Source organism: Oreochromis aureus, linkage group 12, assembly GCF_013358895.1.
Source record: "Oreochromis aureus strain Israel breed Guangdong linkage group 12, ZZ_aureus, whole genome shotgun sequence".
Taxonomy (NCBI): Eukaryota; Metazoa; Chordata; class Actinopteri; order Cichliformes; family Cichlidae; genus Oreochromis; species Oreochromis aureus.
Genome location: NC_052953.1, coordinates 23869691 through 23892514, shown reverse-complemented (window position 1 = coordinate 23892514; position 22824 = coordinate 23869691). Strand labels below are relative to the sequence as shown.

The window sequence follows — 22824 nt, the reverse complement described above, 5'->3', positions numbered from 1 at the left end:
CAGTCCATAAAACCTTAGAAAAATCAGTCTTGAGATATTTCTTGGCCCAGTCTTGACGTTTCAGCTTGTGTTTCTTGTTCAGTGGTGGTGGTCTTTCAGCCTTTCTTACCTTGGCCATGTCTGTGAGTATTGCACACCTTGTGCTTTTGGGCACTCAGTGATGTTGCAGCTCTGAAATATGGCCAAACTGGTGGCAAGTGGCATCTTGGCAGCTGCACGCTTGACTTTTCTCAGTTCACGGGCAGTTATTTTGCGCCTTGGTTTTCCACACGCTTCTTGCGACCCTGTTGACTATTTTGAATGAAACGCTTGATTGTTCGATGATCACGCTTCAGAAGCTTTGCAATTTTAAGACTGCTGCATCCCTCTGCAAGATATCTCACTATTTTTGACTTTTCTGAGCCTGTCAAGTCCTTCTTTTGACCCATTTGCCAAAGGAAAGGAGGTTGCCTAATAATTATGCACACCTGATATAGGGTGTTGATGTCATTAGACCATACCCCTTCTCATTACAGAGATGCACATCACCTAATATGCTTAATTGGTAGTAGGCTTTCGAGCCTATACAGCTTGGAGTAAGACAACATGCATGAAGAGGATGATGTGGACAAAATACTCATTTGCCTAATAATTCTGCACTCCCTGTATAAAATATTTAGCTTTTATTAAATAGTTATCTGAATCTTACAACCAAAGTTTGTATAATAATACACAAGATTGGCTGTAGACCATTGTTCATCATTCAGAACACTGTGTAAAAATAACAAAAACAAAAAGTGAATGCAAAAGTGCATAAATATTTATTTTACGTGTTTGATATGTGTGGCGGGCGTGGTCTGCAGTGCCGCTGCAGGGAGGTGGACCCACGGGTGTAAAGTCTGTGCTCTCTTGGCTGTTTTTGGGTGTGTGTTGGGCTATGAGTTGAAAAGCTACAGCTGCCTGTGTGGGTACACCAACCATGTGTGAAAAGTGGTCCATAACGTAATGCTTCAAAGCGTGTTCATGCAAACATTGTCGGGTCTGCCGTGGTACAATGGGACTTCTGCTCATGAACCTGTGTGCACAGCGTCTGCAAATCGGCGCTGTCTGAAGTAACTTCATCTTTACACAAAACTGTAAGCTGTCATCTGTGAAGCGTGAGCGGTGTTTGTTTTACCATAGTTCATGGTGGAGAATGGCTGCTCTTCTGAGTTTTGCTCTCTGTAGCCGTATGAATGGCAACTACAGTGATTAGCAGCGGCATAGGCACACATAAAATTTCTTCTGAAATTTTCGCTTTCTAGTTATTATATTATTATTCTCCAGTTTCCGCCTGAAATTTTGCAGCGAATCTCGCCTCGCAGTTTTGAGACAAGCTTCATATATGTTACCTCATTTTGTGCGGCGGATCTGGAATGGTGTGCTATGACTTTTGGTGTTTATGAATTTTATAGTTTTTAAATATTAATATTTTAGTGAAAATTTTCCAGCGCCCTCTGCCAAACAGTTTTGACATTAGGGTTACATATGTTAGATCATTTTGTGCGGCTGGAGCTGGACTATTATGTTATGACTTTTGGTGTTTATAACTTTTATAGTTTTTAAATATTAATATTTTAGTGCAAATTTAGGCCAATTCATCTTTTGGCGCCAAATAAACAGACTTCATTTGTGGTGTGTTGGCTCTCTCTAGTGGTATGCCGGGAGTGGTACAGCCTGTGTACCCTTATTTGGATTACCGTAATGATGACAATTTCAGCGGTGCGCACAGCGTCGCTGCTTTCAGGAGCCCTTGGAATTTTTAAGGTTGCGCAAATCATTCAAAAGTTACGGTAATGCTTGGTGGAAAACTCAATATCCCACAATTCATAGCACGCCTCTACAGAGTGAACAATGGCGGCCACCACTTCGTTTTATATGTCTTTTATTCGTGTTTCTAGGTCACAAAATAAGCTTTTAAGATATTTTCAGGCGAGAATGTAGGTGTGTAAACTTCAAATATCTGCTTGTTTTATCAAGACATCCCATATTTAGCGACAGTGCTCTGACTACGTCGGTCCTGCCTGACAGCTAGCCGGCTACCTAGCTGGCTACCTAGCTAACTGCCGCACTTGGCTGCAAATGGATAGCGAGGGACTCTCTCTGTCGTTTCACCTCCTGGTCTCTCGCAAATGCTCGCATAGAATCGGAGTTACAGCTGGATGTGGAAAAAATAACTGAGTTGTTTGGTGGTGGAGCTACAACAGAGGGCAGCTACCCACCGGTGTGTGACAGAAAGGACATGCCGCCAACGAGACATATGAGGCCGGGCAGGCGATTGCTAACGCGGTGGTCAATCATGGATCAGGAAAGCGAAGGCAGGGCGTGAGGTGAACTGAATTTCAGGTAAGAAGTTATGAACTGCACTCTATTTGGGTCAGATATAAACCGAGTTTAGGTGTAGTTTATTTAGCAGCAGTTCTCTTATGTGTTGCTGATAGTCGGCTAGCTAGCTAGCGCCGCTAGCATAGTTAGCTCGCGCCGCTAGCAACCCTTCGTGAAAAAGCACCCAGGCTTGGCTTATATTGAGGCGGGTGAAACTCGTGTCAGCACCGGTCGCTCTCTATTTGGGTCAGATATAAACCGAGTTTAGGTGTAGTTTATTTAGCAGCAGTTCTCTTATGTGTTGCTGATAGCCGGCTAGCTAGCTAGCGCCGCTAGCATAGTTAGCTCGCGCCGCTAGCAACCCTTCGTGAAAAAGCACCCAGGCTTGGCTTATATTGAGGCGGGTGAAACTCGTGTCAGCACCGGTCGCTCTCTATTTGGGTCAGATATAAACCGAGTTTAGGTGTAGTTTATTTAGCAGCAGTTCTCTTATGTGTTGCTGATAGTCGGCTAGCTAGCTAGCGCCGCTAGCATAGTTAGCTCACGCCGCTAGCAACCCTTCGTGAAAAAAGCACCCAGGCTTGGCTTATATTGAGGCGGGTGAAACTCGTGTCAGCACCGGTCGCTCTCTATTTGGGTCAGATATAAACCGAGTTTAGGTGTAATTTATTTTCGTTGACCTTTTACAATCGTAATGCCACGGGAGTTTATATACAGCTGTGTGCGTACTAAGTTACTGACGTTGGACTTTATTTTATTCATTAGGGTTAGTTCATAGAGTTGCCGTGCCGTACATAAACGGAATCGTCCCACATTCAGAGAAAACATTATGATTTATTCTGTCGTTACGAAGCCTCCCCTGTCATTCTCTCGCGTGTTGAAACGTCAATCATGAAACTGATCAATGATCGGCTGTTCGCTCTTATTTATCGCGCTAAACAACAGCAGCACGTTTAAGCTTGATCAGCTGTTGTTAGAATTCTTTTGATTTTAATTTCTAGTATCAGCTGATGTTTGCTGGAGCATGAAGATGAAATCAGGAGATGTCCTTACTGAATCATCAGAGCTGAACTGGTGATGGAGAAACAGGTTTACACTTTAGGTGACATGAATGAGTTGAAGGAAGTTATGAGTTGTTTCTGAGAGACAAAGACCAAGCTCCTTTTTTGTGTAGCTGACAGCTGGTAACTGTGCAGGGGCGGATCTAGCAAAGCTTTTAGGGGGAGCTAGGGCATTAACAGAGAAAGGTGGACACAAAGATATACTTTTCTTTCTTACTCTCATATAAAATATTTAGCTTTTATTAAATAGTTATCTGAATCTCACAACCAAAGTTTGTATAATAATACACAGGATTGGCTGTAGACCATTGTTCATAATTCAGAACACTGTGTAAAAATAACAAAAAACAAAAAGTGAATGCATGTGTGAAAAGTGGTCTATAATGTAATGCTTCAAAGTGTGTTCATGCAAACATTGTCGGGTCTGCCGTGGTACAATGGGACTTCTGCTCATGAACCTGTGTGCACAGCGTCTGCAAATCGGCGCTGTACAAAGTAACTTCATCTTTACACAAAACTGTAAGCTGTCATCTGTGAAGCGTGAGCGGTGTTTGTTTTTACCATAGTTCATGGTGGAGAATGGCTGCTCTTCTGAGTTTTGCTCTCTGTAGCCGTATGAATGGCAAACTACAGTGATTAGCAGCGGCATAGGCACACATAAAATTTCTTCTGAAATTTTCGCTTTCTAGTTATTATGTGTGCCTATGACAAGAGGCACACATATTACTATTCGTCGGATTTATTATTCTTATTATTATTATTATTATTTTCCTTTTTCCGCCTGAAATTTTGCAGTGTATCTCGACCCGCAGTTTTTGGACAAGCTTCATATATGTTACCTCATTTTGTGCGGCTGGATCTGGAATGGTGTGCTATGACTTTTGGTGTTTATGAATATTATAGTTTTTTAAATATTAATATTTTAGTGAAAATTTTCCCGCGCTCCTCTGCCAAACAGTTTTGACAATAGGGGTACATATGTTACATCATTTTGTGCGGCTGGCGCTGGGCTAGTATGGTGTGACTTTTGGTGTTTATAACTTTTATAGTTTTTGAAATATTTAGATTTTAGTGCAAATTTAGGCCAATTTCTAGGCTCCTGAGAAAGATTCTGCTTTTGGCACCATAGAAACAGACTTCATTTGTGGTGTCTTGGCTCTCTCTAGTGGTATACCGGGAGTAGTACAGCCGAAAAGATTTTATCCTTGTGTTGAAAACTCCATATCCCACAATTCATAGCACGCCTCTACAGAGTGAACAATGGCGGCCACCACTTCGCTTTTTATATGTCTTTTATTCGTGTTTCTAGGTCACAAAATAAACTTTTAAGATATTTTCAGGCGAGAATGTAGGTGTGTAAACTTCAAATATCTGCTTGTTTTATCAAGACATCCCATATTTAGCGACAGTGCTCTGACGACGTCGGTCCTGCCTGACAGCTAGCCGGCTACCTAGCTAGCTGCCGCGCTTGGCTGCAAATGGATAGCGAGGGACTCTCTCTGTCGTTTCACCTCCCGGTCTCTCGCAAATGCTCGCACAGAATCGGAGTTACAGCTGGATGTGGAAAAAATAACTGAGTTGTTTGGTGGTGCTATAACGCGGAGCTACAACAGTGGGCAGCTATCCACCGGTGTATGACAGAAAGGACATGCCACGACCGCCGATCGACCGGTGTTTGCTAACGCGGAGGTCAATCGTGGATCAGGGAAAGCGAAGGCAGGAGCGTGAGGTGAACTGAATTTCAGGTAAGAAGTTATGACCTGCACTCTATTTGGGTCAGATATAAACCGAGTTTAGGTGTAGTTTATTTAGCAGCAGTTCTCTTATGTGTTGCTGATAGTCGGCTAGCTAGCTAGCGCCGCTAGCATAGTTAGCTAGCACCGCTAGCGACCCTTCGTGAAAAAGCACCCAGGCTTGGCTTATATTGAGGCGGGTGAAACTCGTGTCAGCACCGGTCGCCGCCGACAGTATGTGTTTTAGCTGGACTTATTTTTTCGTTTATATGGACCGATGATTTATTTATTTATTCATTTTAGTAACGGTATAAACAGTGAAAGGTGGTGGATTGGCCAGATGTAAACTTCAAATATCTGCTCGTGTTACCAAGACATCCCATATTAGCTCTGATGTTTTCGGTGCCTGCAAAGAGCTAGACAGGTAGCTAGCTAACCCGAGCTGGCTGTCTTTTTGACTCAGGGTCATAGCTGGACTTATTTTTCGTTTTATGAGCCGATGAGGGTTTTTTTTTTAGTAACGGTACAAACAGTGAAAGGCGGTGGATTGTCCAGATGCTGGTCGATGTGGAAAAATAACTGAGTTGTTTGGTGATCGCTGACGCGGAGCTACAACCGAGGGCAGCTATCCACCGGTGTGTGTCAGAAAGAACATGCGGGAACGAGGCGGCGAGGCGACCGCCCGATCGACCGGTGGTAGATCGTGGATCAGGAAACCGAGGCAGGAGAAGCAGGCGGCTGCCGGTCGGAGCGTGAGGTGAACTGAATTTCAGGTAAGAAGTTATGACCTGCACTCTATTTGGGTCAGATATAAACCGAGTTTAGGTGTAGTTTATTTTCGTTGTGCTGACTTTTTACAATCAGTTATAATAACTCGTACTGCGTGGTAGCTAGCACGATGGAGTTTCTATACAGCTGTGTGCGCGCTAAGTTACTGATGTTGAACTTTATGACAGCCTCCCTGTCATTCTCTCGCCTGTTCAAACTTCAGTCATGAAACTGATCAATGATCGGCTTTTCTCTCTTGTTTGTTTATCGCGCTAAACAACAGCAGCACGTTTAAGCTTGATCAGCTGTTGTTAGAATTCATTTGATTTTAATTTCTAGTATCAGCTGATGTTTGCTGGAGCCACAGCTGTAGAAGCGGCTGGTCGAAACCAGGAGATGACCTTACTGAATCATCAGAGCTGAACTGGTGATGGAGAAACAGGTTTACCTTTTTTTAGGTGACATGAATGAGTTGAAGGAAGTTATGAACTGTTTCTGAGAGAAATAAACACCAAGCTCCTTTTTTTATTTAGCTGACAGCTGGTAACTGTGCAGGGGCGGATCTAGCAAAGCTTTTGCCAGGGGCCAGGTAGGGCATTAACAGAGAAAGGTGGACACAAAGATATACTTTTCTTTCTTACTCTCATACAGGGAGTGCAGAATTATTAGGCAAGTTGTATTTTTGAGGAATAATTTTATTATTGAACAACAACCATGTTCTCAATGAACCCAAAAACACATTAATATCAAAGCTGAATGTTTTCGGAAGTAGTTTTTAGTTTGTGTTTAGTTTTAGCTATTTTAGGGGATATCTGTGTGCAGGTGACTATTACTGTGCATAATTATTAGGCAACTTAACAAAAACAAATATATACCCATTTCAATTATTTATTTTTACCAGTGAAACCAATATAACATCTCCACATTCACAAATATACATTTCTGACATTCAAAAACAAAACAAAAACAAATCAGCGACCAATATAGCCACCTTTCTTTGCAAGGACGCTCAAAAGCCTGCCATCCATGGATTCTGTCAGTGTTTTGATCTGTTCACCATCAACATTGCATGCAGCAGCAACCACAGCCTCCCAGACACTGTTCAGAGAGGTGTACTGTTTTCCCTCCTTGTAAATCTCACATTTGATGATGGACCACAGGTTCTCAATGGGGTTCAGATCAGGTGAACAAGGAGGCCATGTCATTAGTTTTTCCTTCTTTTATACCCTTTCTTGTCAGCCACGCTGTGGAGTACTTGGACGCGTGTGATGGAGCATTGTCCTGCATGAAAATCATGTTTTTCTTGAAGGATGCAGACTTCTTCCTGTACCACTGCTTGAAGAAGGTGTCTTCCAGAAACTGGCAGTAGGACTGGGAGTTGAGCTTGACTCCATCCTCAACCCGAAAAGGCCCCACAAGCTCATCTTTGATGATACCAGCCCAAACCAGTACTCCACCTCCACCTTGCTGGCGTCTGAGTCGGACTGGAGCTCTCTGCCCTTTACCAATCCAGCCACGGGCCCATCCATCTGGCCCATCAAGACTCACTCTCATTTCATCAGTCCATAAAACCTTAGAAAAATCAGTCTTGAGATATTTCTTGGCCCAGTCTTGACGTTTCAGCTTGTGTGTCTTGTTCAGTGGTGGTCGCCTTTCAGCCTTTCTTACCTTGGCCGTGTCTCTGAGTATTGCACACCTTGTGCTTTTGGGCACTCCAGTGATGTTGCAGCTCTGAAATATGGCCAAACTGGTGGCAAGTGGCATCTTGGCAGCTGCACGCTTGACTTTTCTCAGTTCATGGGCAGTTATTTTGCGCCTTGGTTTTTCCACACGCTTCTTGCGACCCTGTTGACTATTTTGAATGAAACGCTTGATTGTTCGATGATCACGCTTCAGAAGCTTTGCAATTTTAAGACTGCTGCATCCCTCTGCAAGATATCTCACTATTTTTGACTTTTCTGAGCCTGTCAAGTCCTTCTTTTGACCCATTTTGCCAAAGGAAAGGAAGTTGCCTAATAATTATGCACACCTGATATAGGGTGTTGATGTCATTAGACCACACCCCTTCTCATTACAGAGATGCACATCACCTAATATGCTTAATTGGTAGTAGGCTTTCGAGCCTATACAGCTTGGAGTAAGACAACATGCATGAAGAGGATGATGTGGACAAAATACTGATTTGCCTAATAATTCTGCACTCCCTGTAAACACCAAGCTCCTTTTTTGTGTAGCTGACAGCTGGTAACTGTGCAGGGGCGGATCTAGCAAAGCTTTTGCCAGGGGCCAGGTAGGGCATTAACAGAGAAAGGTGGACATAAAGATATACTTTTCTTTCTTACTCTCATATAAAATATTTAGCTTTTATTAAATAGTTATCTGAATCTCACAACCAAAGTTTGTATAATAATACACAAGATTGGCTGTAGACCATTGTTCATAATTCAGAACACTGTGTAGAAATAACAAAAAACAAAAAGTGAATGCATGTGTGAAAAGTGGTCTATAATGTAATGCTTCAAAGCGTGTTCATGCAAACATTGTCGGGTCTGCCGTGGTACAATGGGACTTCTCATGAACCTGTGTGCACAGCGTCTGCAAATCGGCGCTGTACGAAGTAACTTCATCTTTACACAAAACTGTAAGCTGTCATCTGTGAAGCGTGAGCGGTGTTTGTTTTACCATAGTTCATGGTGGAGAATGGCTGCTCTTCTGAGTTTTTCTGTCTGTAGCCGTATGAATGGCAACTACAGTGATTAGCAGCGGCATAGGCACACATAAAATTTCTTCTGAAATTTTCGCTTTCTAGTTCTTATTATTATTATTCTCCATCTTCCGCCTAAATTTCGCACGTATCACGCCCGCAGTTTTGAGACAAGCTTCATATATGTTACCTCATTTTGTGCGGCGGATCTGGAATGGTGTGCTATGACTTTTGGTGTTTATGAATTTTATAGTTTTTAAATATTAATATTTTAGTGAAAATTTTCCCGCTCCTCTGCCAAACAGTTTTGACATTAGGGTTACATATGTTAGATCATTTTGTGCGGCTGGAGCTGGACTATTATGTTATGACTTTTGGTGTTTATAACTTTTATAGTTTTTTAAATATTAATATTTTAGTGCAAATTTAGGCCAATTCATCTTTTGGCGCCAAATAAACAGACTTCATTTGTGGTGTGTTGGCTCTCTCTAGTGGTATGCCGGGAGTGGTACAGCCTGTGTACCCTTATTTGGATTACCGTAATGATGACAATTTCAACGGTGCGCTGGCGTCGCTGCTTTCAGGAGCCCTTGGAATTTTTAAGGTTGCGCAAATCATTCAAAAGTTACGGTAATGCTTGGTGGAAAACTCAATATCCCACAATTCATAGCACGCCTCTACAGAGTGAACAATGGCGGCCACCACTTCGTTTTATATGTCTTTTATTCGTGTTTCTAGGTCACAAAATAAGCTTTTAAGATATTTTCAGGCGAGAATGTAGGTGTGTAAACTTCAAATATCTGCTTGTTTTATCAAGACATCCCATATTTAGCGACAGTGCTCTGACTACGTCGGTCCTGCCTGACAGCTAGCCGGCTACCTAGCTGGCTACCTAGCTAACTGCCGCGCCTTGGCTGCAAATGGATAGCGAGGGACTCTCTCTGTCGTTTCACCTCCTGGTCTCTCGCAAATGCTCGCATAGAATCGGAGTTACAGCTGGATGTGGAAAAAATAACTGAGTTGTTTGGTGGTGGAGCTACAACAGAGGGCAGCTACCCACCGGTGTGTGACAGAAAGGACATGCCGCCAACGAGACATATGAGGCCGGGCAGGCGATTGCTAACGCGGTGGTCAATCATGGATCAGGGAAAGCGAAGGCAGGAGCGTGAGGTGAACTGAATTTCAGGTAAGAAGTTATGAACTGCACTCTATTTGGGTCAGATATAAACCGAGTTTAGGTGTAGTTTATTTAGCAGCAGTTCTCTTATGTGTTGCTGATAGCCGGCTAGCTAGCTAGCGCCGCTAGCATAGTTAGCTCGCGCCGCTAGCAACCCTTCGTGAAAAAGCACCCAGGCTTGGCTTATATTGAGGCGGGTGAAACTCGTGTCAGCACCGGTCGCTCTCTATTTGGGTCAGATATAAACCGAGTTTAGGTGTAGTTTATTTAGCAGCAGTTCTCTTATGTGTTGCTGATAGCCGGCTAGCTAGCTAGCGCCGCTAGCATAGTTAGCTCGCGCCCGCTAGCAACCCTTCGTGAAAAAGCACCCAGGCTTGGCTTATATTGAGGCGGGTGAAACTCGTGTCAGCACCGGTCGCTCTCTATTTGGGTCAGATATAAACCGAGTTTAGGTGTAATTTATTTTCGTTGACCTTTTACAATCGTAATGCCACGGGAGTTTATATACAGCTGTGTGCGTACTAAGTTACTGACGTTGGACTTTATTTTATTCATTAGGGTTAGTTCATAGAGTTGCCGTTACAAACGGAATCGTCCCACATTCAGAGAAAACATTATGATTTATTCTGTCGTTACTGAAGCCTCCCCTGTCATTCTCTCGCGTGTTGAAACGTCAATCATGAAACTGATCAATGATCGGCTGTTCGCTCTTATTTATCGCGCTAAACAACAGCAGCACGTTTAAGCTTGATCAGCTGTTGTTAGAATTCTTTTGATTTTAATTTCTAGTATCAGCTGATGTTTGCTGGAGCATGAAGATGAAATCAGGAGATGTCCTTACTGAATCATCAGAGCTGAACTGGTGATGGAGAAACAGGTTTACACTTTAGGTGACATGAATGAGTTGAAGGGAAGTTATGAGTTGTTTCTGAGAGACAAAGACCAAGCTCCTTTTTGTGTAGCTGACAGCTGGTAACTGTGCAGGGGCAGCTAGGGCATTAACAGAGAAAGGTGGACACAAAGATATACTTTTCTTTCTTACTCTCATATAAAATATTTAGCTTTTATTAAATAGTTATCTGAATCTCACAACCAAAGTTTGTATAATAATACACAAGATTGGCTGTAGACCATTGTTCATAATTCAGAACACTGTGTAAAAATAACAAAAACAAAAAGTGAATGCATGTGTGAAAAGTGGTCCATAATGTAATGCTTCAAGCGTGTTCATGCAAACATTGTCGGGTCTGCCGTGGTACAATGGGACTTCTGCTCATGAACCTGTGTGCACAGCGTCTGCAAATCGGCGCTGTAATGAAGTAACTTCATCTTTACACAAAACTGTAAGCTGTCATCTGTGAAGCGTGAGCGGTGTTTGTTTTACCATAGTTCATGGTGGAGAATGGCTGCTCTTCTGAGTTTTGCTCTCTGTAGCCGTATGAATGGCAAACTACAGTGATTAGCAGCGGCATAGGCACACATAAAATTTCTTCTGAAATTTTCGCTTTCTAGTTTTCTTTTTTATCCTTCAGATTTCAGACCACTGAAAGATTGAGAGCTTCACTGACTGATCACTGACGCAACATCATCAATTCATATGAACTCCTGGTTATGGGCCGAGCCGAATAGCAAAAATCGATAAGTAACTGTCCGGCAGGACGGACTGTGTCATCATGGTTGCTTTTAACATTATTTTAATATCTGTTAGGTGACACCATTATAGATTAATAAAGGAGTGTTGCAGGGTAACGTAAGAGCACAATGAACAACATCATAACTAGCCAAACGCATCACGTGGCCCACCCATGCCCCTGTGTCCCCCTCCCTCTCAACGCATGTGTGGCCGAAATAGCTCAGTTGGGAGAGCGTCAGACTGAAGATCTGAAGGTCCCTGGTTCGATCCCGGGTTTCGGCAGTTTTTTGTATATGTCCCACGACATCAATCATCCCAAAAGACTGTGGTATTACTTTCCTAGCTGAATAACTATACGATAAACTGAATTACTCTTGCAGTTGAGGAGGTCTGTAAGATGAAAGTCACTGACATCTGTTTACATAAACAAGAAAGTATTTGTATATTTAAAAAATACATCCTTTATTAGATAATACTAAAATAATATTCAAAATACACAAGTTTATCAGTGTGATATCATTTAAGTACAATGGTATTTAAAGGCTTTACAGTCAAAACATTGCAAAGTTCAAAATGTTGTGAAAAGGTAGGTATCTTACTGTGAATAGCAGCTCTTGGTGATTTGCTAATATACAGTACTTACTGGATCATTTACCTGGTTTTTAAAGCGCAGGTAGATTAAATACAGTTAAAACAGCAGTGTTTTTTTGTTTTTAAAGATGGATGTAGTAACACCCAGAGGGTTTTACTTCCAAGCCTTTGATCCAAGCTTTTGCTTCAGGATAGGTGTGACAAGAAAAAACAAGTTCCTCTTTAGCGTATGTCACTAGCACTCCGTCACCTTGCTGCGGATGTAGCTGATATCCTTCTCAAGCTTCTCCTTGTCAAGGCGAGATTTGATGTCACATATCTGACTCAGTGATTCAATTGCATCATGCACAGACTGGAACCCTATTCAAACAGAGGCAGGGTGCATAAATCATCACTGAACATAAAGCATTTGAGGTGAAAATAATTCAGGTCATTGCTGCTGGATGAGGGAAGTGCTATGATGGGACTGGAAGGACTTTCCTCCTGTGTGCTCATAACATTAAGTCTTTAAAAACCATCCTAGTTCTAATTCTGAAAGTGTACTGCATTAAACCTGTCATAGTTGTGTTTTATTTTTGATTTAATGATATCCTTCATCTTGCTGTGTCTCCTGTCCCTGTGATCTCCCCCCCCTATTCTATGCTTAATTGCTCCCAATCATTACTTATATTTTTAATACATAGTTAATTATGTAATAGTACATAGAGCTGATGCATTTTTATTACAGAATGTATTCTAGGAAGTAACAGACTGTGAGGTTGAAAGGCTCCCTTTGAGATATTAAGTATCTCCTCTTTCCAACTCCATAACTCAATGTCTTTCTTGCCACGAATATTTACAACTCTCATCAATTATGCATTTATTCTCTCATACTGTCTCCTTCTTTCTTTTCATCCCACACTTAAAATAGCACAGTGGATGAATGGCTCTGGAGCGCTGTTAGCAGTGGCTGAGTAGTGATTCATAGATCAGTTTACCCATGGTCTTATTTACCAAGGGAAGTTTGGGCACTTTTCTATATGTCTGCTCTTTAATAAGAGCTGTGGAGTGAGAGAGACTGTCAGGAAGGGAGGCAGATGTGAGATCTAGTGTCAGGCATCCTGGGAAATGAGATGAGGATGGATGTCAACAGCAGCATGACAGGGAGACGAGCTAGAGTATTTGGCAGGCTAGGTGACTGCCTATTCCTGTGGATTGGCTCGCAGCATACTAGCTTTGTTGTAACTACATATGTGCAGGATAAGATCCTTTATACTGCTGTTGTACAGCCAATTATTAGACCACATGATGAGCTGGAAAGCATCCGAGCTGAACTCCTGTTTAACATATCAACACCAAGTCAGTGACTACTGTAATTAAAGGAAACAATAAACATCTCATTTGTGGTAAAAATAAATGTTGGCTGACTGGTGGGGTTAATCGCTTATATTCATTTTACGATTACTTATTATAAGTATTTTTCTTTTTTCTTTTCTTTCTATTTTTCACACTCTTGCGAATTGCTCTCGCATGTCCATTATTTTCCTTGACGTGTATGGTGAAGAACATGCGGTACATGTGTGTTTGCTCTCTGATGACAGCAAGTTACCAGCAGTGATCACCCACCTTTGTGGTACTGCTGTTTGAGCAGCTGCAGCTCCTGATGAAGGTTGTTCTCCACTAAGGTTATTCTTCTGCTAAGTTTGTCTTCTGAGCGTTTCAGCTGATCATGCCGACTGCGGTCAGCCTGGTTCTGCTGGATGTCAAACTTCTCCACACGTGCCTCCAGGGCAAGCAGGCGGTCAGCCAATCTAGACTCCGCCCCTAACTAAGCACAGCATACACATGAAAATTCAGTTTTTAAACTTGGCAGAGGGTAGTTATATAATTTTCATACTATAGTCCACAACATCCAAAATTAATAAATAAATCGTAACAGAGGTGGGAAGTAATGAAGTAACAAAGTACAAGTACTTTGTTACTGTACTTAAGTAGAGTAAACAGTGTACTGTCACTGCAGAGGATGGAAATCAGCCAGGACAACTCATGAAACATCTGCTGACATCTGGTTGAATTCAGTTGTGTCCATCCACAAAGAGGAGCATGTCAGCTGATCATAGTCTACTGGAGCTCTCAATAGAAATGATTGTGAGTTGTGATTCTTTTCCCCACACTGAGCGCTACAACTGACTTCAGGGTTTCCCACAGGCTGAACCTCTTGCTTACTAATTTTCCTGTTTAGAGGCAAAGTCACCCTCTACAATCTAGGCAACAGAAAATAGAGCTATTTTTTATTTTCCCTTTTTTCTCTGCTCATGTTCTACTTACCTGATTCAAGCTGAGTATCTTTGTTTAGAAAAATTCAACTTACTTCAACTTTTACTGGAGTATTTTTCAGCACTGGTATCTGTACTTCTACTTAAGTACAGAATGTCTGTTTGCCAAACGTGTGCCACACCATTGCACCCCCAGCACCACCCTGAACCACTGATACGAGACAGGATGGATCCATGATTTATGGGGCAGAATTTGGTGTATACAACATGAATCATATATCCACCCTGTCTCGTATCAGTGGTTCAGGGTGGTGGTGGGGGTGCAATGGTGTGACACGTTTGGCCCTTTGAGAGACTCACTAGACCACACAACATTTTTTCAATCTCCTATTGTTCGCTTTTAGTGAGCTGTGCAAAGTATAGCCTCAATTTCCTGTTCACTGACAACCACCCCACGTTCAAAGTCAGCTGAATCACCTTCCCCATTCTGATGCAGGTCATCTGCTTGTCAATATGCCTAGAATTGAACATGTGTACTTAATGAAGTTTTCAGTGAGTGTACATGTCAAACATTTTTAAGCCATTATGTATATTGTACCATTTTGTCTTGTAATAGTGAAACCAGCTCCTGGTTGTCCTTGGCATGTGACTGGAGAGAGCTCTTGAGCTGTTGTTCTGTCCAGGTCCTCAGCTTTGCTGTTTGCTCCTTGCCCTCGTCAAGCTCTCCTGTCATCCTGCAAAGACACAAGGAATACAAAGTGAACCATAATAGGCTTTACTTCTTTACATTTAGGTAAAGACTTTTCATTATAAGCGTCTTAGGATCTAAAAGTTTACAGTCTTGCAACTTTCAAGGACATAGCAATTCTTTTCTGCTAGTTTAGCCCTACAGGAAATAAAGTTTGTGTCTATTTAGAAAACCAATGCTTTATTGGCACTTCCACATCTACTAAATAGCTTTCAAGTAAAATATTTATGGTGTGATTGAGAATGAAAGTACTAAATTAATAATTTGTAACCTGTAAGTTTACTATAAAAGGAACATGCTTTAGGTTTAGCTGTTAAAAAGTCAGTGTTCATAATTTCACCATAATTTCACAGTCTGGTAATCAGACGTGAGACTTCATCAGCAACAGTGCTTCTTGTTTTGCTTAACGTCACGTCAAGCTCACCACTGAGAAATACCAAAACAGCAGTGAGAAAAACAGTGGTGGGAAATTTTGTGCATGAATCTGCATGAACTGTTAAAAAGTGCTCGATGGTCACTGTGTGGCTCTGTAGCTCTGAATGCTGTATTTGTATTTGGACCATATAAATGTTTCTCTCTTTGTAATATATGGGGAGGTGATCATTGAAAGCTGCATGTGGTTCTCATTTGATAAACAGTATTGAAATGTTTCTGATGGAAGCTGCAACCAAACTGACTGAAATATTGTGTGGGCTGTGTAATACTATAGGACTCAAAAAGCAAGTACCTCGAGACCTTCTTTAGTCTTATCCCTCTTGTCTAAAGTGTCCTTGAGACAATCAGTGGGCACTCGCCTGTGTGTCACTGCTGCAAATCATTTTTTCTGTACAGGTGTGACAATGCTGCACTCCGTTATCATTCTAGCTGCCTAATGCGGTTCCCATTGACACTAGACAACATGACAGTTGAGTTTTCAGAATGCGCTTGTCTGCACATATTTGAAAGTCAGCTTCTAAATGCAAAGGGACAGTTTGCGATGCCCTTTAATTTGAAGTCTTTGTGACCTTGTCTGGCATATTTATTTCTTTTCAAAATATCTTTGTGGGGTGTATTGTTGTTTTTGCCAACAAAGAACAAATGTTTTTCTGTTATATCTGCAGACATGGTCTCTAGTGCCCAACTGTCCCTGCATCGCTACCTCCAGCAGACACTTGATCTCATCACTTAAAAAACAAAGGTCATCCTGACTGACTACCTTCTTGAGACTAATGAGGCCTTTAATGACTAAACTGCATCTAAGAAAATCTCCCAGCAAGTGTGGCTCAGTGTAGTCATACATGAGACAGTCAGAACAAAAAGAACCAATGACATCCAGGATGCAAAATCTAATGAACTCTCTTTGTAGAGAGTGTCTTTCTGACATCAGCAGTGCCTACTTTCAAAAAATGACCTGGCCACTTAAAAACAAAAAAACAAATTAGGTTGAGTAACGTGTAGACAACATCACTCGGTATGTTTCATCTTTTTCAGCTCTATCCATCAATGGTCAAGCACAGCCTAGGTGGGTGGATGGATATGTAATATATTAAATCTATAATCCAAATAAAATAAAGGAAGCCTCTTTTTTTTTGCTTGTTTTCAACATTATTATTGTGACGCATTTCAGAAACACAAAAATCGCCTATTTTTATCTGTTCTTTTGGCTCTAATATGATCAGTGGGCTGCTTTCCATTGCAGGTACAACATTATTAAATAGAACATATCTATCGTTGGCGTCTCTCTGTTCCTGAAATGTTTCTATATTGCTTCCAGCTGAGATTATTTCTCAGATGGAATAGGAAATGGACAACAAGCTTTCACCATTATTGTGCCTCCTGCATTAATATTTCAGGGTGAATGTGGCTTGGGAATGTGTAGCCCTGGAGCAGCTGTAAACATAGTTGGGAATGGCTGTAGGTAAGAATTGATGTTGGTGTTTTGAGGAACACTATTAAAAAGCAAATCAACTAAGAAAGTTGTCAACTTTTCACAGTAGCTGCCAGAAAATGCATGATCAGCAGCTAAATTCATGGAATGACCTGGTGCAGTGTTGGGTGTCTCCAGGAATCATTAGTACCACAACATTAGGTTTGTTGCATGATTAACAGTCTTACTTGTCTTCTAGTAGCTTAACTTGTCCAAGCAGATCAGACATCGAGTGTTTTAGGTCCTTAGAAGACTTTGTCAGTAAGGCCTCCAGTCTACTAAGCTCAACATGAATCTGGTGACAAGAAAACACACAAACATAATCTGTCATACCAAGCTGGAGCGTCTTTTATCGTCAGCTTTGTTTCTGACCTTTACCCCTTTGTGTTTTCTGCTTTGCTGAGCAGACTGTGCCATGCACCACTCCTGTGGCCACTCATGACTGAGAGTTACACCGGTGACCCACTTTGTATGCGTTTTCAATTATTTTTATGGTAGGCGCTTGACCACTGGCCCACAGCAAATGTGCTGTCATCACGGTGATTTACCACCCCGTGCCACCAACACAACTGAAGGCTGGCTGAATCAGCGAGAGTGTTGAAGGCACTTTTGGTTGCTTTAGGTCAAGTAAAAAGCATTATAATATGTGACATACTTATCGTAATCCAGGGTTTTCATATTTTCTATAATGCTGACCTTGTCAAAATAAAAGGTAGGGTGTAGGTGGGGGTGGGGTGAAAGCTTTTTTATGACGACCTTGACATCCCATTTGAATTTATTTCCCATCTCATTTCTTTCTTTCAAACTCTGGTTACGACTGAGCCTCTGAGTTTGTTTGATAAGGTCAGTCTCACTCAGCAGCAGTAAGCTCCAAATGTCATCCCATCACAGCTCAGCTAGCCATACTCTCTTGGATAAACAGCAAAATATACTCACTGGGACACTTTGTTAGGTACACCTGTTTAACTGCTTGTTAACGTAGTGGATTTTTAGTATGTGGACGTGGTCAAGATCACGAGCTGAAACTGAATATTTGAGATAAAAGGCTATTTAAGCGACTTTGAACGTGATATGATTGCTAGTGCCAGGTTGGCCTGGTCATTTAAGAAGCTGCTGATCTACTGGGATTTTCCTAAACAACCTTAGCATTTGTTAGGTTAGGTTAGGATGACCCGAAAAGGAGAAAATATCCAGTGAGTGGCAGTTCTTAGGGTGAAAATGCCTTGTTGATGCCAAGGGTCAGAGGAGAATGGCCTAAAAGCTTCAGGCTGCTGAGAAAGCAACCTGAAGTCAAATAACCACTTTCTACATCCAAGATATGAAGCAGATGGGCTACAGCAGCAGAAGACAACAAAATGTACCTCTCCAGTTAACTAAAAACACAAAATCTGAACCTACAATTTGAACGACCTCACCAAAACTGCACAACTGAAGATGTTGCCTTGCTGATGAATGTGCAGTTGCTGTAAAAGTTAGGGTCGTCATTTGGCTCAAACAGGATGAAAGGATGGATCTGTCCCGCCTTGTACCAACAGTTCAGACTGCTGGTGATGATGGTGTGATGATGAGTGGGTATTTTCTTGTTTGCTTTGGGCATCTTAGTACCAGATGAATATTGTTTGGACACCACAGCCTATGCGAATATTGGCCTCCACAGTCAGGAGAGAACCTTTTGTATGTGGCAGAATAAGAGATTCAAAGCATGGATGTGCAGCTGACATATCTGTAGCAACTGTGAAATACTATCATATCAATATGGACCAAATTCTCCAAGGAGGTTTTCTTGGACCTTGCTTAATCTATGCCACAAAAAATTCAGGCACCTCTGAAGGCAAAAGGAGGTTCAACCCATTACTAGCAAGGTGTACCTAATGAAGTGTACAGGGAGGGTAAATACTGTTTATATTACCAGATTATGATTCCTTCCATGCGTCAAGCTTTCAAATAAACGCAACCTCTCTCTAAAAATGTAAAAAATAATAATAATAACAAAACAGTACATCATACTGGAGAATAATGCTTTTAATGCCATGAATGTCACAGAGACAAAAAGAACCTAAATATGGCAAATACGTGTTACAATATTAACTTATGATTTGTGAAAACTCTCATTGGGGCACTGGTGTAGTGGGGGTGCTGATTTGCACACAGTACAAAGTTTTGCTCAACTGTTCTCTTAACTCCTTTTCTGCTAAACTCTTGTCAGCATGCATACGTTATTCCCCACCTTGTCCTCCAGCTCTTTGAGCTGTCCATTCACAGCTTCCCTGAGCTCTCGAACCTCCCTCTGCAGTCTGATCACCTGCTGCTCTCTGAAGCTCACGTCAGCGCTGAGCTTGGCAATGCTGGAATCACACCTGCGATATTGGTGGGGAAGAACAGAGAACTGGTGAGAGACCACTGAATGAGAAAAATGGGAGTTTGGGGAAGGTGTGAAGACAGAGTGACGAGCAAAAGACTAGAAAAAAATGAAGTTCTATACTAGAACCGCAAAATTAGAATGAAAAAATGTTACACTGCTGCTGTTATCAATTCGCAAGGCGAGATTATGACATAAATAAGAAGAAGAGGCTCTGGTAAACCTTAGCAGTGAGGATGGTTACTCTGAACACATTTCAGTGGTCACTTGCTTGCATCTGCTAATGACTCACTGTTACAAGACACCCCCCACCCCCCACCAAAAAAAACAAAACTATGAGAATAAATTTAGTGAGAAATTTCTTTATCAGCAAAAGCAATCAGGACGTTGCAAAAACACAACTTACGGCCTCTGACTTGGAAAATGTTGCTTTTAGCAAACTTTGAATTCAGTTGAAGTGATAAGTATCAACTGCAGCAACTCTTTCAATCAGCATGGCAGTAAAACTTCCTTCCTTTCATTGCTTGGTTCAAGATGTCAGCCTGTTAAGGCTTTCTCTTACGGCTTTATTGGGCCTGCCTGTGTGAGTGCGTGTTTTTAAAATATTTGTGATAAACGATTAGTCTGAAATTTGAGTTTTTTCCCTGGAGACCAGTCCAGTGCTTCTCTTAATGGCTTCACTGATCAGTGCCAACCAACACAAAAAACACTGGCCCTTAGCTTACTTGATTAATTATGAACAACATGAAAGAGGCTATCACACTGACCAGTTGTTTTTCTTCTTCTCTCTTTATTGGACCCCGCATCAGGGGTTTGTTTGATAATAGGCTATCTCCAGCCCCATTTCCACCCCCTGAAATCTCACTGACAGGCCACTTTGTAAATGACATATCTTGGTCTTCTATCTCTTTACACATGAAATGCACTGATCAGTGGATGCCAGAAGTGTTAGAAATAATTAGGTCTAGGTAACTACACATCAAAAGGCCAATCACAATGTATGTGGGATGACAGACACTTTTCAGCGATCCGGTGCAGTAAGTGTGATGTGCACAGAATCACAGAATAACGAGCAAGTGCTAATCAGCATCTAAAGTGCATTTAAACCTGGGAACCTCACCCAGGTGGGAACAAAATAATTGCATCTGTGCATGTGCGTGTCTGTGTGTATGCCAGGACTGATTTGAGGTCGCGCAATGGCGAAGAGTTGCTAGACAGAATGAAGGCTAAACAATTTCACTTCATTAGTGAGTGAGAAAAACACGCAGGGTATCAGCGAGGGACGTCAGATCACTCCAGTGAATCTAAATAATGCCTTGTTGTTTCCTTCACTTGCTGTGCAGTTTTTACCTCAGCATTTGAAAACAATGTCTGACCCAGGACTCACACAGTGCCTACCTGGCTACTCTTCCTCTCAAGTCTCCGACGCCAGCTGTGTTTTTCTGGTCCATGTTTTGAACAGCGTGCGCCATTCCAGAGGTAACAGAGTCCCGCTGGGCCATCTCTTTCTCTAATTCCTTTACCCAGAACAAAGACAGCATGTTTCACATTTGTTAAAAAAAAAAATGTGACTGTTTTCCCAGCAAATTAAGTGAAAACCCAGATGAGGAAGTACATAATTTGTTTGGAAAGTACCAGCAGAAAGCTTCGGATTTGAACTAATTATGCAGCATTCCATGCCATCAAGATAAACATTAAATGCAAACGACTTCATATGCTTCGCTACAAAAGCTCACTTCAAACTGGCAGAATTTCATCAGTGCACTTGCATGACTGATCGCTGTATAGGCTGCATGTGTAAAATAACCTCAAATCAAATGCATTACCCTCTGGCATTATCATGAAAGCAAACAGTGTGACTGTCTGATGTGGCTTTCATTTGATTTTGCAAAGTATTCAGTCCTTTACTTAGTTGATTGCTTCTTGATTTGCAGGATTAATTAGTTTGTTGGCATTCATGTAATATTTCAAACAATGATAGCCTCTAATCATGCTAATGGCCCATTTGGTATACACTAATGAAGCTGAATGTTTCATTCCGGTGCCCTACTTCTGTAAGGCAGCTCTCAGAGAGTGGTTTGATGTTCTGCTCAGTGAAAGATGACTCCAAACACCCTCACACTTGTTCCGCGAGACAAAGATCCGTGTACTCTTTTGCAGTTCTTCTGCTTGACTGTCAGGAGAATAGCTGTTAGAATTTAAATGCATAACTTAAGAGTATTGAGTTAACCACATACTGTGCACATTATCACTTTATGCTTATACAGACAAAATGTGCATGAGCTGATGATGGCGAGAAGTCAAGTAGGCTTTATTTGAGCGCTGCACCATTCTATCAGGTGCAATCAAATCAGCTGGGAGTTTGTGGGCATGAGTCGGCGTGGGTGTGCTGCACATCAAACAATACAAGGAGAAGACAACAGCCAGAAAAGGAGACAATCAGCACATATGCTTGACTTCACCCACCTAATAAGACGTACAGCATATTCCACACAAAACAAGAAAAAGACTTACACAATACTTTAATACCTAAACATGCATGCAACAGCACTTTCCACAACTAACTTCCACCACCTTGCATACCTGTATGCCCATGCTGAGTTGTTTAACAATACGCGTAATGGTGAGTATGTGATTCTCCAACAGCTTGCGGGACAGTGCCTCAATTTGGACAGAGCCATGGCTGGACTGCAGACCAGCTGTCACCTCCTCTTTGATTCTGAGAGCTTGCTCTAGCAGCACAGCTAGCGGCCTATCCTGACTCCTCAAACGACCTTCCAAGACATCTGGCCTTAATCAGGAAGTAAACAAAAAATAACAAGCTTATGTTTTAGAAGTTCTTTATTAGGGTTTTTATTATTTAGAAGATGCAAAAACATGTGTTGTAAATATTGTAAAGTCATGTTGAAGAAGAAAAAAGTCATTTTAAAGTGCAATTCTACAAAGAGTTCATCTACCAAGAGAGAGAATGAAGATGGATTGAAATGTTGTACACTGGTTTTCATGCCCTTGGGTTCTGTCTTCATGTCCCTGTGCATGCTGTGTTGGACCTGTCTGAGGCTGTTGAGGATTAAGCATTAATTTTATCAGTTTGATTCACAGCGGTGTTAGAAAGGTTCACAACCTTAATTCAATCCCATCAGCGAGCGGTCGACGCACATCTTGTTCACCTCTTAAGCGCAGATCGGAATTTAAACTGAATTAGTAACCCACACAAATTGAAAGTGAAAAGTAAATGACTGCAACATACTGAATGTATGCACTGAATACAGATATGCGAATGAGAAAGGTTACCTTGTGTGACTCTGTGTGTCAGACTGATGATGAGACATCCTTATTCTCTACAAAGAGACATGTATTAAATATATTAGTGTGATAGTTTCCACTCAAATATCCTCCTTATCAATTCTTTTTGTTAAAATAAGCATATTATATATTTTATCTTTCACTGGGAGCATCGCGAGACATTTTGATCATTTTGATAAAGACGTTAAACAAATGTTGCTAATTTTTTATTTGTCATATAAGAATACTCACAGGTCTGTG

General features: G+C 41.6%; 1 protein-coding gene and 1 non-coding gene across 2 annotated transcripts; one reads left to right on the top strand and one right to left on the bottom strand.

Annotated features, from left to right (window-relative positions):
• Window positions 1-11628: 11628 nt before the first annotated feature.
• Window positions 11629-11701, top strand: trnaf-gaa. The gene has a single exon. It is a non-coding gene; the product is annotated as a tRNA-Phe (tRNA).
• Window positions 11702-11889: 188 nt separating this feature from the next.
• Window positions 11890-22824, bottom strand: fam81b (family with sequence similarity 81 member B). Its single transcript, XM_039621086.1, has 9 exons — window positions 22816-22824; window positions 22573-22619; window positions 21862-22069; window positions 20677-20795; window positions 19147-19276; window positions 17108-17214; window positions 14864-14999; window positions 13616-13817; window positions 11890-12370 (listed from the first exon to the last, which is right to left on the bottom strand). Exons 2-9 carry the CDS (start codon window positions 22608-22610, stop codon window positions 12246-12248), a joined length of 1065 nt encoding a protein of 354 aa, XP_039477020.1. The 5' UTR covers window positions 22611-22619; window positions 22816-22824; the 3' UTR covers window positions 11890-12245.

Bases quoted from the DNA above. Each gene is read 5' to 3' on its own strand.
- fam81b (XM_039621086.1), bottom strand. From the start codon at position 22,610: ATGTCTCATCATCAGTCTGACACACAGAGTCACACAAG. The intron at 20,796-21,861 runs GTATGCAAGGTG...TTCTGGGTAAAG, and splicing joins AACTCAGCATGGGCATACAG to GAATTAGAGAAAGAGATGGC. The intron at 19,277-20,676 runs GTAGGCACTGTG...CCAATATCGCAG, and splicing joins TTGAGAGGAAGAGTAGCCAG to GTGTGATTCCAGCATTGCCA.